The sequence below is a fragment of the Amphiprion ocellaris genome, chromosome 1 (genome assembly GCF_022539595.1).
Source record: "Amphiprion ocellaris isolate individual 3 ecotype Okinawa chromosome 1, ASM2253959v1, whole genome shotgun sequence".
Taxonomy (NCBI): Eukaryota; Metazoa; Chordata; class Actinopteri; family Pomacentridae; genus Amphiprion; species Amphiprion ocellaris.
In genome coordinates, this window is record NC_072766.1 from 17,180,031 (window position 1) to 17,196,215 (window position 16,185).

Genomic DNA, 16,185 nt, shown 5'->3' on the forward strand with positions numbered 1-16,185 from the left:
CTAAAAGTACAGATATTATTATTTTTTGTTTTATGTGTGATAATTGCCCTCCCCAAAACATCTTTTGCACCCCGCTGTGCTCCCCCACTAAAATAAATCTGGATCCGCCAATGACGGCGATGACGTCATTTAGCGACTTCTAGCGACTTTTAGGACAGCCAATAGCTACTTTCCTTACTGAGGAGTTGGCAACACTGTACTGTAGACACAAAATATTGGTTAAAATGTAGGAAAAAAAGGTGTGTGGTTGACAGCTGCAGCTAGGGTTCGTGGTAATTATATTATTGTACCGAATAAACACTTAAAAACAAGCAAAAAAAATAAATGTTTAACGGACGTTCTGCACAAGCAAAAAAATGTTTAACGGACGTTCTGCTGTTTTGTGTTCAAAGATGGAAAAGTCATCAAGATGGATACCCCCATGAAACGCGAGTTCGGAGGGAAAAGTTTGCGAAGGGAACACACAATTATGTAAAGACGTGTCTATGTCCCACGTAGCCTTCAGTAAATTATTAAACCTAAACATTTTGTGCCATTTTTCAATATTACATCTTTATTAGCAACTGGAAGAGCTGAGTGTTTCTACGTCCTCGACAGTAGTAGTGGGGGTGAATTATCTTGGCTCTGCTGCTCGTACAGCTGTTTCTGTTCGTGCTGCTAAAACTCTGCGCAAGCGGGTATCCACGATTCACATTCAAGACAGTGATGCAAACAAGCCCGCTGGAAAATAAAGGGATTCTTGTGTGGCTCTCTTGTGGACATAAAGACCCCTGCCTCTCTTCTCCCACTATGCGGAGGCTCGTCGACACCCACGCAGCCCACTGAGGTCGTGTATAAGGGCTGTTTTATGGACGGTGGGGACCGGGGAGAGGCTGTGAGGCTGGACCGTCCGGGGCATCAGCTGAGCTGGAGGGAGCAGCGTTAGCAAGCTAGCCTTCGTGACAGACCACGGTCGTAACGGCAACAGTCGACTTCTCAGCAAGCCGCCGCTTCACTTCGCTCATCATGGCTACGAATGGGAACAATTTAACGCCGGGGATGGGAGAGATCATCCAGCTAAACGTCGGCGGGACGAGGTGAGCTCCGTCCAACAGGACACATGATGGTCATCACTGGGTGAATTTGAGCTCCGGCTACTTACGTGGATGTTACAACTGCATGTGGATGTAGCCGGACCCGTTCATCATTATTCATATTCTTGCACTCAGGAGGTTCCTGCTGTACACTGTGTACATTTAACAATATCTCCAACGAGACTGTTCATTCTTTAATTCTAGCTTCACCAGTCAGTGTTTTACCACCAATATTAAGCCTCATGGTCAACAAATTACCCATTCATCATTTTAATGTTTGTGACCGGCCTGATCATACATTTTTCATGAGACAGTGTTTGTTCTAATTGTGCTATTGTGTCTATATTGTAGGTTCAGCACCTCCAGGCAGACTCTGATGTGGATCCCAGACTCTTTCTTCTCAAGGTTAGTGTTTCAGGATTTTGACTCTCTTCAAAATCACATGGAACATTGAAGATGTTTTCTTACTGATTGTGAAGGTGCTAATCTCTCTTTTAGACACTTAATTATTGCTCCACAGGTTGCATTATGGAACTTACTTGAGAGGCTGGAGTATGTAGAAGTAATACTAGTAAACAGTGTGTAAAGACCCAGTCAACATGCTACGATGCACTCACAACCTGGTGAAAACAAAAATTAGTTTTACATAATTAATGCTAAGCAGTGATGTTCCATTATCACTGTCTTGCTTCTTTCTTCTGCTGCTCTGGTGACAAAAACTGTCACGCGATTACAATTACAGTCCGCTGTTACTGGGAGACGGTTGAAAATCATGTCAGCTGCTGTATTTTCATCAATATTTTATCTGATGGTTTGGTATTTAATTATGACAACAGTCTTGTGTTGTGTGTTATCCCCATATTCACTGTGAGAAAAAAAAATCATCCCTTATTTTCTCAATGTATTGTGTTTTGAAACAGTCATTACAATACACTGATGAAGAAAATAAATTTCCTTCATCAATACATTGATGCGTATATTTAAATGTAATTCTAGCTGTAGAGAGGAGCTCACGGCAGGGCAGATACCAGGGTCGTAACAAACTCAAACACTGGCCTGAGCTCACAGTTTGACAACAGCTGACTGAGTGGTGTAAATGCCTGTCAGACTGTCTGCCAGCGCACCTGTCTGCCTGCCTGCCTGCCTGTCAGTCTGTCTGCTCCCAGCTGTCTGCAGTCATTTTTCATACCGACTCTTGAATTAGCACATCATTAATTGTTAATAGCAACACATGTTGATAACGTAATAATTTAGACCTATGCGTCAACAGGTTAGAAAGGTATTTTTTAGAGTAAAAACACCTGCAGGCAGTGTTGCACTGTGGGTAAGTGGAAATGGAGAAGTGTCTGGGCTAACTGGAGAACTCTGTGTCTCTCTCTCCGTGTGTGTGTGTGTTTGTCTGTTTTCCAGTTTACTGAGTGGAAGGATATCCACTCTTCGGGATGAAACTGGAGCTGTGAGTAGCCTTTGTTGCTTCTTATTTGAAAACTAGGACAGGATCTGCAGGCCACATCCAGTATGACATCAGAAATATTCTCTGAAAGCTTCCAGCTAAGCGGACATGACATTTATTCTGTTACTGCAACTACCAAAAAGATGATGCATGCTGCTGGGATGAGCAAATAATATCTATATATATATCGGGTTAACCGTATGAGACATCATTAGATTGCATTCACATTATCTGTTGCTGGATGTTGTGTGTCTTTTTGTAGGGATGCAACAAATTGATTGTTTCTTTAATTTTATTTTCAAAGTAGTTGTTTGCCCTACAAAATATCAGAAAAGCGATAGAAACGTCATTCCCCTCGAGGCCAAGGTGACATTTTCAATTTGATAAATGGGCGACCTTTAAAGTATAAATTGATTATTAAAGGCGGTGTTCTGTTAAATGTACGCTGTGAGATTTTTAATCATCTGCTATGACTTTTCCTCAGTGGTTAACAAAGTCCTGAATTTGTCACTTTCAGATATTTATTGACAGAGACCCTACAGCTTTTGCACCGATTCTGAATTTCCTTCGAACCAAAGAACTGGATCTGCGGTAAGGAGTCACAATGAGATTCAGGAAACATCCCAGACTGTTAATTTTACAGCAAAATCATGTTGATTTGTACAAAACCTACAGAATATACATGTTGTTGTTTTTTCTCTGCAGAGGGGTCAACATCAGCGTCCTGCGACATGAAGCAGAGTTCTATGGGATTACTCCTCTAGGTATGTAGGAAAACTCGTTAGCAGCCTTGTTCCGTGCACAAGTAGCTCGGTAAATAAACACTATGGAAACCATTTAATATTCTGTCAGCAGACTTATGTGTCTTCAACATCAGCTGGTGTGCAGTAACAGCAGACTATGTAGGTGTTTTGGGTTCAGTTTGAGCCAGTACAGAACAAAGAAGCTACGGTCATTAAAGTGAAGTGCTCTCGTGTAATGTCAATGTTGTTTGAGTTTCTGCTACAACTTGACCTGTTCAGACCCTTAATACTGTTAGTTCCATGTGCTCTAATGTTGTTTTACATCCTGTTTCGGTGTTTGCCACTTCCCTACATTGTCTACACACTTGAATGGGAAAGTTACCTTTGTGAAAACAGGTTACATACTTAACAGCAAAATATGCATCGCATTTAATACAATGCAAAGTAATTACATACAGTTTAAATCATAGTGAGTGGATCGTTTCTTATTTACTTGGTCAAAATATTTATAAGAAAAATACAAACAAAAAAAATGGAGCATGAGGTTTAAAATAAAAAAAAATCACAATATGTGATAATATTCACCAGTTACAACATTTAAGACCAAATCAGTTAATATAGCCATCATCTGCATTTTCCTGATTGTTATTATATCCCGTTTTACACTATTTAAACCAATACTTAATCTCTGGTCATGGTGTGCTAATTGCAGCTTTTATGTGTGTTTGTGTCATCATTTGTGTGTGTGTTTTTATGCAGTACGGCGCCTGCTGCTGTGTGAGGAACTGGACCGCTCATCATGTGGTAGCGTGCTCTTCCATGGTTACCTGCCACCCCCAGGTACACACATGAAAATGATAGAAAATGGAGGAAAACTACTAGTTTTCAACATAATATTCAACCGAAACGTTCACTAAAAAGTGCAGAATGATGTAAAAACACAAATCTGTAGAAACATCTATTAATTTTAGTGATTCTTTCCTTGACAGCCATCCCTGCCCGTAAGTCCAGTCCTGCCTCTGCCGCCTCTGGCTCTGTCTCGGATGAGCGGCCGGGTCCAAGTGGAGCAGAGGGTTTTACCCGCGGTGTTCCCCTTCCTCACCCCTCCTTCTCTGGCTCACCTGGAACAGATGACAACCACAAATTGGGTAAAAAGCCTTGTATAGTCTTATGAAGTGTTTCTGAATTTAAAAAGATAAATAAACACGGTCATCTGTGGATTATACACAATGCATGGTTAAATCTGTTTTGGGCAACTTCCAGAAATCCATTGCAGTATGTTTCATCTTAGTATGGGAAAGCAAACAGCAAATGTAGCTTCGTTGTTGCAATGACCTGTCAGCAGGACTAAACGTCTACATTCTGCTACACTGTCTGCCTTCTGCCTGCCCTTAAACGAACTGTGTAACCACCGCATGTTCTTGAGCATATATATATATATATATATATATATATATATATATATATATATATATATATATATATATATATATATATATATATGTCATATGTATATATATATATATATATATATATATATATATATATATATATATATAGAATGTCTTTGTGTGCCAGTAAGAGGCAGACCATAGCGTATGTACAGTTTATGCTTATGTGTGTGTGTGTGTTTCTGAGTGTGCATTAATGCTGCAGCTAATGTGACCTGACATCCTTTTAGTGCGCTGACTAATAGCTCTGACCGAAGTAGCCTAGTTTCACATCATCCTGCTCCCTGCTGACGATGATATCAGAGGAGATAGTGAGCTGCTATTAAATAACGGAACAGTCCAGGCCTGCTTTTAGACATGTGATTCACTTTTCGGTTGCTTCAGTCACTAAGAGAATGACAAAAAGCAAAATGCCAAATCCGCCTGATTATCCGGTCATGAAATAAGTGTGTTTATGTCTGTTTTGTCTGTGTGTGTAGGTCCCATGGTTGACCCCAGGAAAGTGTTGATTATAGCAGGACACCACAACTGGATTGTAGCAGCTTATGCACACTTTGTCATCTGCTACAGGTAACATTGCCACAGTGTGGTCTGTTAAAAACATCATCACCCAGCTCTAGTTCATAAGTGGGAGACATTCAATTATTTATGGTGTCAGGATGGAGTGGCTTTCTTTTGTGTCTCACATTTCTGACTAAATAATGCCGTGACTGTACCAGTGTACAAGCTGTAATCTTTGGTTCTACAGAAGACACAAGTTGAGAGCTAAATGTTATCCCTTATAAATATCAGTTTTTTACAACCCAGGCAAGCAAGTTCAAATCTGAATATGTCAGTGAATAAAAATTCTGTGTCAAACTCAGGACAAATTCACAACAGCAAAATAGCTCCAAGTGTGTGTTGATTGTGGAGTCCACTTATAAAAGTCATGTGTCTCAGACACAGACTTCTTTCATTAAACTAAATCCAACTTTGCCGAGGCAGAAATGCTTGTTTGCTGCGACTTTTAAATTATGAAGTCATATCACTATTATTTATACGGCATTTTAAAAGCAACACATGTTGAAACAAAGTGGTTGCCAAGAGATGAATGAGATAAATGTTACAAATTTACCAAATAAGTGTAAATATTAAGGTAAAGACCCTATAATGTTGTTTATTATACAAATGTAACAAAGTTAAATATTAAGTTTAAGAACCTTGATTATTATATAGTACAAAAAAACAAGGCTTAGAGCCTTTATACATGGAATACCCAGCAAATCTACAGATGAAGAATTGTATTAGTGTAAAACTTTAATGAAAAAAGAAATGTAAAAGAAGGAAAGCATATTTGTATGTGTGTACTCTCACCACAGGATAAAGGAATCATCTGGATGGCAGCAGGTGTTTTCCTCCCCCTACCTTGACTGGACCATTGAACGTATTGCGCTAAATGCCAAGGTGGTGGGAGGCCCTCATGGAGACAAGGACAAGATGGTGGCTGCAGCCTCTGAAAGCAGCATCATTCTCTGGAGTATCCAAGATGGAGGCAGTGGGAATGAAATAGGTAGGTTTATAACATTTAATACGCCTCATCCAGGCAGGAAGTTTCCAGATATAGTTACAAACTATTGTAGATAATGTATTTTTACAAGTATTTCAATGACATTCCCTTCACTTTACTGATTTGTGTGACCCTCTGCAGTCTGTGTGTCTCCAGCTTCAGTCTACATCAGTCTCTCCCAGGCTCCTGCAACTGTTCTAATTCCTGTCATTCTCTCTACCTGCTGTCTCAGGTGTGTTCAGCCTCGGCGTACCTGTTGATGATCTCTTCTTCATCGGGAACCAGCTGGTTGCTACGAGTCACACGGGAAAGGTTGGGGTGTGGAACGCTGTCACTCAACACTGGCAGGTAGGAGACAGTTAGTAGATGTGTTGCCTCCTTGTTTGTGTTTATCTGTTAGTGAAAATGAGTATAAATTGTACAAAGAGGATTGGCATCAGCAAGTTTTCACCAAGACTGCTTATATGCTATACTGAATGATTGTATGACCCATCCACTGTATGTGCCTATATTTACTTCATATTCATTTCAAGAGAGAGACACAAACACTGAAGTAATCGTGAGTTCGCTTTTTGTATGTTTTAGGTTCAAGATGTGGTTCCCATCACCAGCTGTGACACAGCAGGATCCTTCCTACTACTGGGCTGCAACAATGGCTCCATCTACTACATAGGTACACACACCTGCACACACACACACACACACACACACACACACACACACACACACACACACACCACCACACACACCACCACACACACCATGGCAGCGCTATATATCTTCAGCCTGCCACTCAGTTTATTTGATGTTTGTGAAGTTAGAGAAGTCAAACAGAAATTCTTTTTGCAAGACAAGACATGGTTACACACTTGATAATATCATAAATAATCCAGTACTAGTAACTATCTGGTTGACACTCTACATAGGAACAACATACATTACAGATATGCTAGTTTATTTTTTATTATTTTTTTGCCAAACAAGAACTAAAACACACAGTAAACAGAAATGATAATTAAATTGACTTATTTTTCTTTAAAATTTTGTATCAATATTGTGATCGTATTTTTCTTTTTAATCATGAATTCTTTTGGCCACAATATATATCATAACAGCCCTATGTGCAACAAATAACCACTGTTTCTTATTGCTTTTTTCATTCAGTATTGTTTTATCAAAAGGCTTATAAAACCACCACAGTGATCGTTTCTTCTATCTTAACAATTCAGATTCAGTGAGGAGGTTGATTACTGGATCTAAATTCCATTAAGTGCTACGAAACTCCAGCAGAGACAGATTAACATTTGGCCTTCCTCTTCTTTTCAGATATGCAAAAGTTTCCACTGAGGATGAAGGACAACGATCTTTTGGTGACTGAGCTTTATCATGACCCTTCAAATGATGCCATCACTGCACTGTCTGTCTACCTCACACCTAAAACCAGTAAGTACAAAAACAAGTTTGTAGTCCTCTTAAAATGAAAACAAGAAATCACATTATTTCATTCTCTTCCTTACCGTTTCATCTACTAGGACATAAACAGACAGTTTTGGATATAACGCACATCACGGCTACTGACCTGTGTGTATTTGTGTTGTGTTTTTCTGCCTCCCCCTTTCTGTTTCTGCTCTCAGGTGTGAGTGGGAACTGGATAGAGATAGCCTATGGGACGAGCAGCGGTGCAGTGAGAGTGATCGTGCAGCACCCTGAGACCGTGGGATCAGGCCCTCAGCTCTTTCAGACGTTCACTGTGCACAGGAGCCCAGTCACAAAGATTATGTTGTCCGAGAAACATCTGGTTTCAGGTGAGGAAAGTGTAGCAGGTGGTATTCCTGCTGATGGAGGATTATAGAAAATAATAGTACAAGTGCAGGCTGTTGAGACTCATAACCCTCTCTTATTTTTGTGTGTGTCTACCTCACATACATGTGTGTCTTCCTTTGGTTGCTATCTTATGCTGTTGTGTTTTTGTGCATGCCAGTGTGTGCGGACAACAACCATGTTCGGACGTGGACGGTGACCCGGTTCAGAGGGATGATCTCCACACAGCCGGGCTCCACCCCTCTGGCTTCCTTCAAGATACTGTCCCTGGAGGAGACGGAGAGCCACGGCAGCTACTGCTCTGGAAACGATATAGGTGAGAGAGTTAAAGAGGGAAGCTCAGAAGAAATGGAGCTGAAATGGAAATGCACATTAATATAAATGAAGGGCAGAGAGGACTGTCTGAGACTGTCCTTGGAACAGATTTTGCGTTGACGCTACAAGTACTGGGTGGATTTTGTCCTTCTAATTCAAGAGAGTTGCAACATGCAGATATGACTAGTCTAATAGAAGCTGTTCACCTCGTTTGAAATGTACTGAACATGCAAAATACTTATCACATGGACAAAGCTGCTAGCGAATAAACATTTTATCATGTTAAGGCATCCTAATTTCATGGTCTTACCTCTGCTCTAAATGTTTTCTGCTCTCAGGTCCATTTGGAGAAAGAGACGATCAGCAGGTTTTCATCCAGAAGGTCATCCCCATCACCAACAAACTGTTTGTGAGGCTCTCGTCAACTGGGAAAAGGTACAAATCCCTGAATATACCTCGCTCTCTCTCTCCTTCTTCTAACATTTATCAGACCTTGTTATAAGCAGTTGGGCATTTCTCTTTAACTTTTTCCTATTGAGGTTTTTGTGTCGTCATGCTTCATTTTTACATTATTATGTACGTATCAGGATCTGTGAGGTTCAGTCGGTGGATGGGACCACCATCTCCTGCTTCATGGTTCGGGAGTGTGAAGGTTCCAGTCGAATGGGATCCCGACCGCGACGTTACCTGTTCACTGGTCACGGCAACGGCAGCATCCAAATGTGGGACCTGACCACTGCAATGGACACCGCTAACAAAGGAGAAGAGAGGAAGAAAGATGGTGAGCAAAGGAGAGGAACTCAGGGAAAGGGCGCGAGTCAACATTTGTGGAGTAGGAAGGATACTCACTGTACAGCAGAACAAATGGAATACTTTGTTTTGATGAAATACTCATGTTCTGAAGCTGCTCTCGTGTTCGACAGACGTAGGTGGGCCTACAGAGGAGGAGCTGCTGCAGCTGCTGGACCAGTGTGATCTGAGCACTTCCCGCTGTGCAACGCCTAACATTAGCCCCGCCCCCTCGGTGCTGCACCACACACGCTTCCGAGAGTCCTGCTCGAGGTTAGAAAGACCGTTGCTAGGGTTACCGACACATGTTCTGTCAGGGGATGTGTTTGACTTACCTGTGTCTCTCTTTCTTTGTCTTCAACATCAGTCTGCAGTTACAGGTCCAGGAGCCCATCCCTGAGAGCCAGGCTACCTACGGAGCTGTGCGGCCCTACAGAGAGAGCCCCCTGCTGGCCCGCGCCCGTCGAACTGAGTCCTTCCACAGCTACCGGTGAAATTCCATTCGTCAGACTGCCCAGATATTGTACTTAGTGTACTGAAAGGGTTTAAATAGTATTCTAAAATTGCAAGTCATTTTGGTTTTATTTGTGCGCTTTATTGTTACTTTTCATTACAACTGCTTCTGCTGAATATACACCAAATAGCCACAACATTAGAAACCACGTGCATAATATTGTGTAGGTCCCCTTTGTGTTGCCAGAACAGCTCTGAGCACCAGAACTGTTGTGTCTGACACTGGACCACTCTCAGTGGATCCCCAGGGTCCTGTGGTTTGTTGGGTGGACAGTTCTGGTGCTCCATCAGACTGAGATCTGGGAAATTTGGAAACCAGGTTATATTCCTTGTGCTGTTCCTGAGCAATATTTGGAAGAGTGTCGTTGCCATGGGAGGGTGACCTTGAACTGCAACGTTTAAGTATGTGGTATGTATCAAAGTACATCCACATGAATACCAGGACCCAGGGTCTCCCAGCAGAACACTGCTTTGTAACGACACGTTCAATGTTACATACTTCACCTGTTGGCTGATTGTTATATAGCCTCCATTGAGACTTTGATGTCCTTTGGGAATTATCTAGAGCAACAAAGACACACGCAAAAACCCCCAAAACAAAACACAGTCAATAATTAAAAACCATTCATCCTCACTACAGTCCTGAAATGAATAAAACCAAAACTACAAGCATTCCTAGACACCATAAGGGGTAAGTGAGGACAAGAATTTCGAAATAAGTTATCCTGAAAACTCCCTGCACATTTTAAACTTTCTGTGCTCTAACCATATCGGATTAGTGGGATATTGTGTGTCTAGCCAGTGAAAAGCTAACAGGGTGTGGACAAAGTAGGAACAAATGGAAACTACACACTGCTGCTGCTCTTCAAAAGCACTACCAGCCTCTGTTTTTGAAATAAATTCACCCTGCATGCCCTCTAGAATCTGATAATGCTCTGTGCGTGTAAGCTGTAAAATGCTGAGCTGTCTGCATTATTTTTAGTTATATATCCACCTGTAACTGATCCCTTTATAATTTTCTATAGAGACTTCCAGAACTTCAGCCTGAGTCGAGGCGTCCTGGACAGCACGGGCCAGACATCGGCCCACGGGCCCAGTCAGCCCCCCGATGCCCGCCGATCTCTCTGTGACTTTGGGCCTGAGGACAGTGAGAGGAGAGCTTCAGTCATGGAGCTCTGGGCCTGTCGAACCACCAGTGTCAGCTCTAACACAAGTGTTGGAGCCATGAGTGCTGCCGGCGTCTCTGGGGCGAAAGCAGAAAGCGGTCAAGAATCTCCACGGCAACCTCCAGACAGCCCAGTACCAGGAGGTGACGTGAGGCGAAAGGTGCATCCTCAGCCAGAGGAAGGGGAGGGTGTTGGATCAGGGGGAGACGGGGTGAAGGCAGACGGAGGTGTGAGGAAGAGGGGAGTCCTAGAAGGAGGCTTTCTTGGGAGAAAGAGGGCTCCCCCTGTCCCTCACCTCTCCTCCCTCCCCTCTGGATCTGAAGGCGGTGGCAGCGACTCGTCTGCAAATGCTTCACCGTCTCCAACCAAACTGGCTGCCTCCACCTCGCCGCGACACAGGAAGCTGGCGCCTGAGCCGTCCAGTCAGGACAGCAGCCTGTGAAAGCGTCTTCGTTTGATCAGTGGAATTATCTCGTTGAGGCTTCCTGTAGGTGCACGGAGGAGTTATTATTTTGGAGATGAGGGCTGAATACAACAGGAACAGCTAAATCAACTGCAGGCAATGCCACCTTCCATTTCCACCCCGCCTTTTTTAAATAACTACAGTTCAGGATACTTGTTATTTTCAGAGTGCACACAACAGAAGTGCTACCATGGTTTAATGAGCTCAAGTTGAAGAGTTACAACATCCCAGCACTAACAGCATGACATCTCAACCAGAGCAGGAATGCATTTGTTGTTTGTTTTTCAAAGATTTTATCACTGACTCTGTTGGGTGCAACTGGAGCTCTACCATCTCATTCTGTGTTTTTTTTTTTTTGTTTGTTTGTTTTAGGTTGTCTTAACAGATTGGTGATGATGGAAGCACTTTTAAGTTTCAGGCATGAGTCTGATAAGTCCCGAAGAACTGCTGAAATAGTTTTCTCTTCCTGTGTCAATGTTACTAACTCAAGCTCTTAAGGAACACACACTGACTACAAGAAGAGGTCTGATGACCTGGTACTTTTAAGTGGCTGTTATTGCTGCCTGTTTGGTTGAAGCACACGTATTAAGTTCCAGATAAATTTCCTCAACAAACAGAACGAAAAATAAGACAGAACTGATGGTTCTAATAGTGACTGAGGAGTCTACTATTTAGCTCGTGAGACTCTGCTGCAAACTAGAACTGACAAAGGCGCAATATCATTCAGAACGTGACCTAAACCATTTAAACATACAGAAAACATTCAGATTTTGATACAATTTATATTAAAAAATGTCTATATCCTCAGATGACAGTTAAAAAAGAAACTTTTTAGCTGGCATCTAGTCAGAATATCATAAAAATATGACTATATAATGATATAAACTAGAAAAAAATGCAGCAAAACTTCTAGGAACAACTCATTTGGTGATTGACCAAGCTGAGTCAAGCTGATATTTTCTGCACTATTTTCATATAGATTTGTCAATTTAACCACAGCCTCTCAAAGGCAAGATGATCTTAACTCTTTCTGACAATATGTGCAATTTGCTGTGCAGTGAATTTTTACTTCAAATTAAACATGGCACCTTAAGCAGAATCTTGTCAGCTACTTGATTTCCGAAAATAATGTGCTGCAGCCAGACACACAGTGTTCATCATTGTTAAAGCAATGACACTAAAAGCCAACAGTGGCTGAGTAATTCTGCAGCTCCAGCGTGTAATAAGACCTTCTGGGTTTGTTGATCGACAGCTCAATACTATGCAACAGTGGTGTTAAGATGCACAACAGAAACTAACACTCTGGTTTCCACATGACAGCTCACTAAATGGTGAAAGGCATTTTACATGGATGATGACCTGCAAAAACACTGAACCCTCACATGAGTGTGTGCTTACTTTTCATTTCAGAATTTTACCTATTAGTTCCAGTCCAAAGGCATTATTAATTTACTCCTACACTAATTATAGTTTAACAGCCTCCTTGATCCTCAGCAAAGGCACAAAAATGGGAACTGTTCTGTGACACTGAGTGCATTTCGATTTAACAATTTGAGTTATTCCATTAAACATCTCTAAATGTGAATTTGAAAGCAGATGATAAGTGGTGCAAAGCTCGAAAAATTGCAGTCACACAAACAGTGAGAGCGAATCTGTTTTCACCGCTTTGTAGTATTCAGAGAGGAGTTTTCCTTGATTTTTAAATAGGAAAAAAATCATTTGGTACACGTTTTACTGTGGGGAAAGCTCACATTTGTGCTTATAGCTCATAAGTAAGAAAAACTGTTTGTGCTCCTGGTTTTTTTTCTTCACAATAGTGCCTGTTGTGAGATCTCGCTAATTATTTATTTTTTTATTAGATTTTTTTTCACTATCAACATAATACTACACTCAGCTTAATATGAGGACCTACACTACATCACTTTACTCCATTTGAAACAGGTTTTAATGTGTATTGTGTTGTGTTGGATGACTGTTGCAGTGCCTTATTTAACTGTTAACTGTGTGTTTGAATTTACAAAGATGTGACCAAAGGCTTGTGAAGGTGGAGCTCATTGTGGAAGCCTGTGATGGGCCTGTTCACTCTGGCTTTGGCTAGAATTGTGTTATGTTGGATTTATAACAGGCCAAATTAGATTATACAAGTGGCATTACATATTGAATCACCTGTTGTAAATATCCTCTATATAGACGTAAGATTGGAAAATCCAAACTTCCTCTTAAAATCTGGGGATTTTTTAAAATCTGTAGCTTGCCTTTGTAGTTTGAGGTGAACCAGCTTCACTTTCTCTTCTAAGCATATCGTGGTGAAATATGATCGCATAGTGGAAAGAAAAACAATGCACCTTGGTTAAGATATTTTTGTGAAGGCCTAGAATGACAACCTGAAATAGCATTGTCATTTTATGAGCTAAACCAACTAGATCCTCTGGAATATCCACTCACAGTTGGTCTGGCCCGGCTCATGATCTCTGGTACTTTCTTATAACTTTTGTGGAAACAACTGAACAAACTGGTGATGGTTAAAAAAAAAAGAAAAAAGGAATGAAATATTGATTCTAATTTGCCAAATCCAGGAGCTGTGTCACATCTTTCATCGCTTATTATCTCTGTATAAAATACAACAGACCATGTGGTCCCTGCTTGTACAAAGATGTAAATTCCAGTACATTAACTGTACAGAAAGTACACGAACGTACTCAAAACAAAATCCTAAAATGGATGCATTGATGTGTGTAATGTGTGTTCATATAAGGCCTATACTGATCTTATCATGCTATTGGACCTAACTGCATTTGCACTTGCACTATGAAGATTAATAGTAAAGTAACTTGCTAGTGTTTATTTTATATTAAAAAAAATATACAGTTTAAAGTGTATTTCAGCACATAGTTGTTTGTCTGTTTTATCTGTCGTCTCTCAATCCCCCTCTGGCTATGTTTACATTACATTACAGCCAGATGCTAATGAGCTAAAATAAATACATATCTGTTTATGTAAACTGCCCTGGATGTCATTGTTTTACATTGAAATGCTGCATTGTGTTGTAATATTATTTAAAGTTGCCTTCAGTATTCATCAAACACAAAGTTGACAACTACAATAACTCCACTCACTGAAACCTCTCTTTGTACTCAACATCTTACTATGTACTTTCTTAAACCGGCAGTGATTATTTTAAAATATTTTTTACATGTTTCTCGATCTGCAGAATATTCAGCTATTTTTTACAATTTTCATATTTTTTTTAAGGATACAAAACATTTGCTGTGCATATTTTAATATATTGTATTCAGTATTATTACGTTGTTCTTGGATCACAAACTTGACCTCAGTTTTCTGGCCACAGAATGGATTAAATGTAACACAAACAATTGTACTTTCTTGGGGGATTTGAGATGCTCAAATCTATGAAATGAGTATTTTGGATGACAAGATGCATTCAAACAAAATGTCAGTGCTCAATGATTTATTTATTTATTACACATTATGGCAGTAAAGGCAGTTTTCACCTTTAAAACTAGACTTGGTAAGAAAAAAAACAGGCTGAAGAAACCCTGTCAGTCACTGCTGAGTTTGTAGTGAGTGGTTTGTACGCATATCTTACCGTAGTGAACGATTTTTGTTTTGTTTGAACACCACAGAGGTGTGTGTGTGTGTGTGTGTGTGTGTGTGTGTGTCTCCCCAGCGCTTTCATTTCACTAACCTTCCTGTTCAGACAGTCTCCTCTCTGAGACGGCGTCTGTCGTCATTGTGATTTATGAGTTTAATAAAACGCTGTGTGTGTGTGTGTGTGTGTGTGTGTGTGTGTGTGTGTGTAGCTCAGGGCTATACTGTCCCTTACAATCACTCCACAAGCTCTCTTTTCACAACCTCTCCCTCCCTCCGTGGCTGACAATAGCTGTGAATGTGGCTGTGAATGTTTTAGAAGTGCCCTTGTCAGATTGGTGTCCTTGAGCGAGGGCACGGTTGTTACTGCCAGTTTGTTAATTTCAAACTTGCCTTGATGTCCCCTTGAGGGACGCAGGAGCAAAACTAAATTACTGCTGCATAGTTCTGATGGAGACACCGGCCCTCAGTGTGTTCGTGCTGCTGTGTGTGACTGTGTGTGGTAACTAAGCCTCTGTACAGCTGGTGGCACATCTGTGTTGTACTAACTCAGCAGAAAAGAGAAATCCTAAATCGACATCTCAGCTAGACGACCACCACGACTCGTGAGTCAGTGTAAGGAACACACTGAGATAGAAAACTTCATTTATGATGTATCCAGTGTGTAAACAGCAACTGAGGCATGTCTTACATTGCTTATCTACATTTACTAAAGTTTGCTAAGCTAAATATCCAAATATATTCATGTACACACATTCAACTGTGTGTGCAGAGTATTTTGTTTTCATTATTGCATTTCTGCATGTTTAAATGAATATTTCAACCGAGGCACAATATTGCCTTCAACATGGAACAAATATTCATATATCATTAGTAGAGTTTTTGCCCTGTTTTTTCATTGTGATGCTTATACGTCGCCATTTGATTCATATTTTGCCTTTCCGGGCTTGAACATCAAAGTGGTACATTTGTGCATCTTTTATTTTCAGCTGCTGCTTTCAAATGTTGACATCTCAGTTAACAATGGAGTAAAAAAAAAAAACAACAAACTGCTACAAGATGTCTTTGGCTCTTTTTTAAAAAGCACGCACGCACGCACGCACACACGCACGCAAGCACACACACACACACACACACACACACACACACAGGGTTTTGATTTGTTTTTCACAAGAACGCTGTGTTCATTTTTGCTCTGTGGGAAATAAACAAAGGGAACACAGTCATGCTGAAAACTTCTGCT

The 16,185-nt window shown here is 40.9% G+C and overlaps 1 protein-coding gene across 1 annotated transcript; it reads left to right on the forward strand.

Annotated features, from left to right (window-relative positions):
• Positions 1-650: 650 nt before the first annotated feature.
• Positions 651-15,991, forward strand: kctd3 (potassium channel tetramerization domain containing 3). Its single transcript, XM_023276116.3, has 19 exons — positions 651-1,076; positions 1,425-1,478; positions 2,484-2,529; positions 3,044-3,117; positions 3,232-3,290; positions 4,029-4,109; positions 4,259-4,417; positions 5,200-5,290; positions 6,079-6,269; positions 6,499-6,614; positions 6,852-6,939; positions 7,593-7,709; positions 7,901-8,071; positions 8,248-8,403; positions 8,741-8,837; positions 8,990-9,183; positions 9,326-9,464; positions 9,559-9,681; positions 10,730-15,991. The coding sequence occupies exons 1-19, from the start codon at positions 1,006-1,008 to the stop codon at positions 11,310-11,312; spliced, it is 2,610 nt and encodes an 869-aa protein (XP_023131884.1). The 5' UTR covers positions 651-1,005; the 3' UTR covers positions 11,313-15,991.
• The last annotated feature ends 194 nt before the right edge of the window (positions 15,992-16,185 follow it).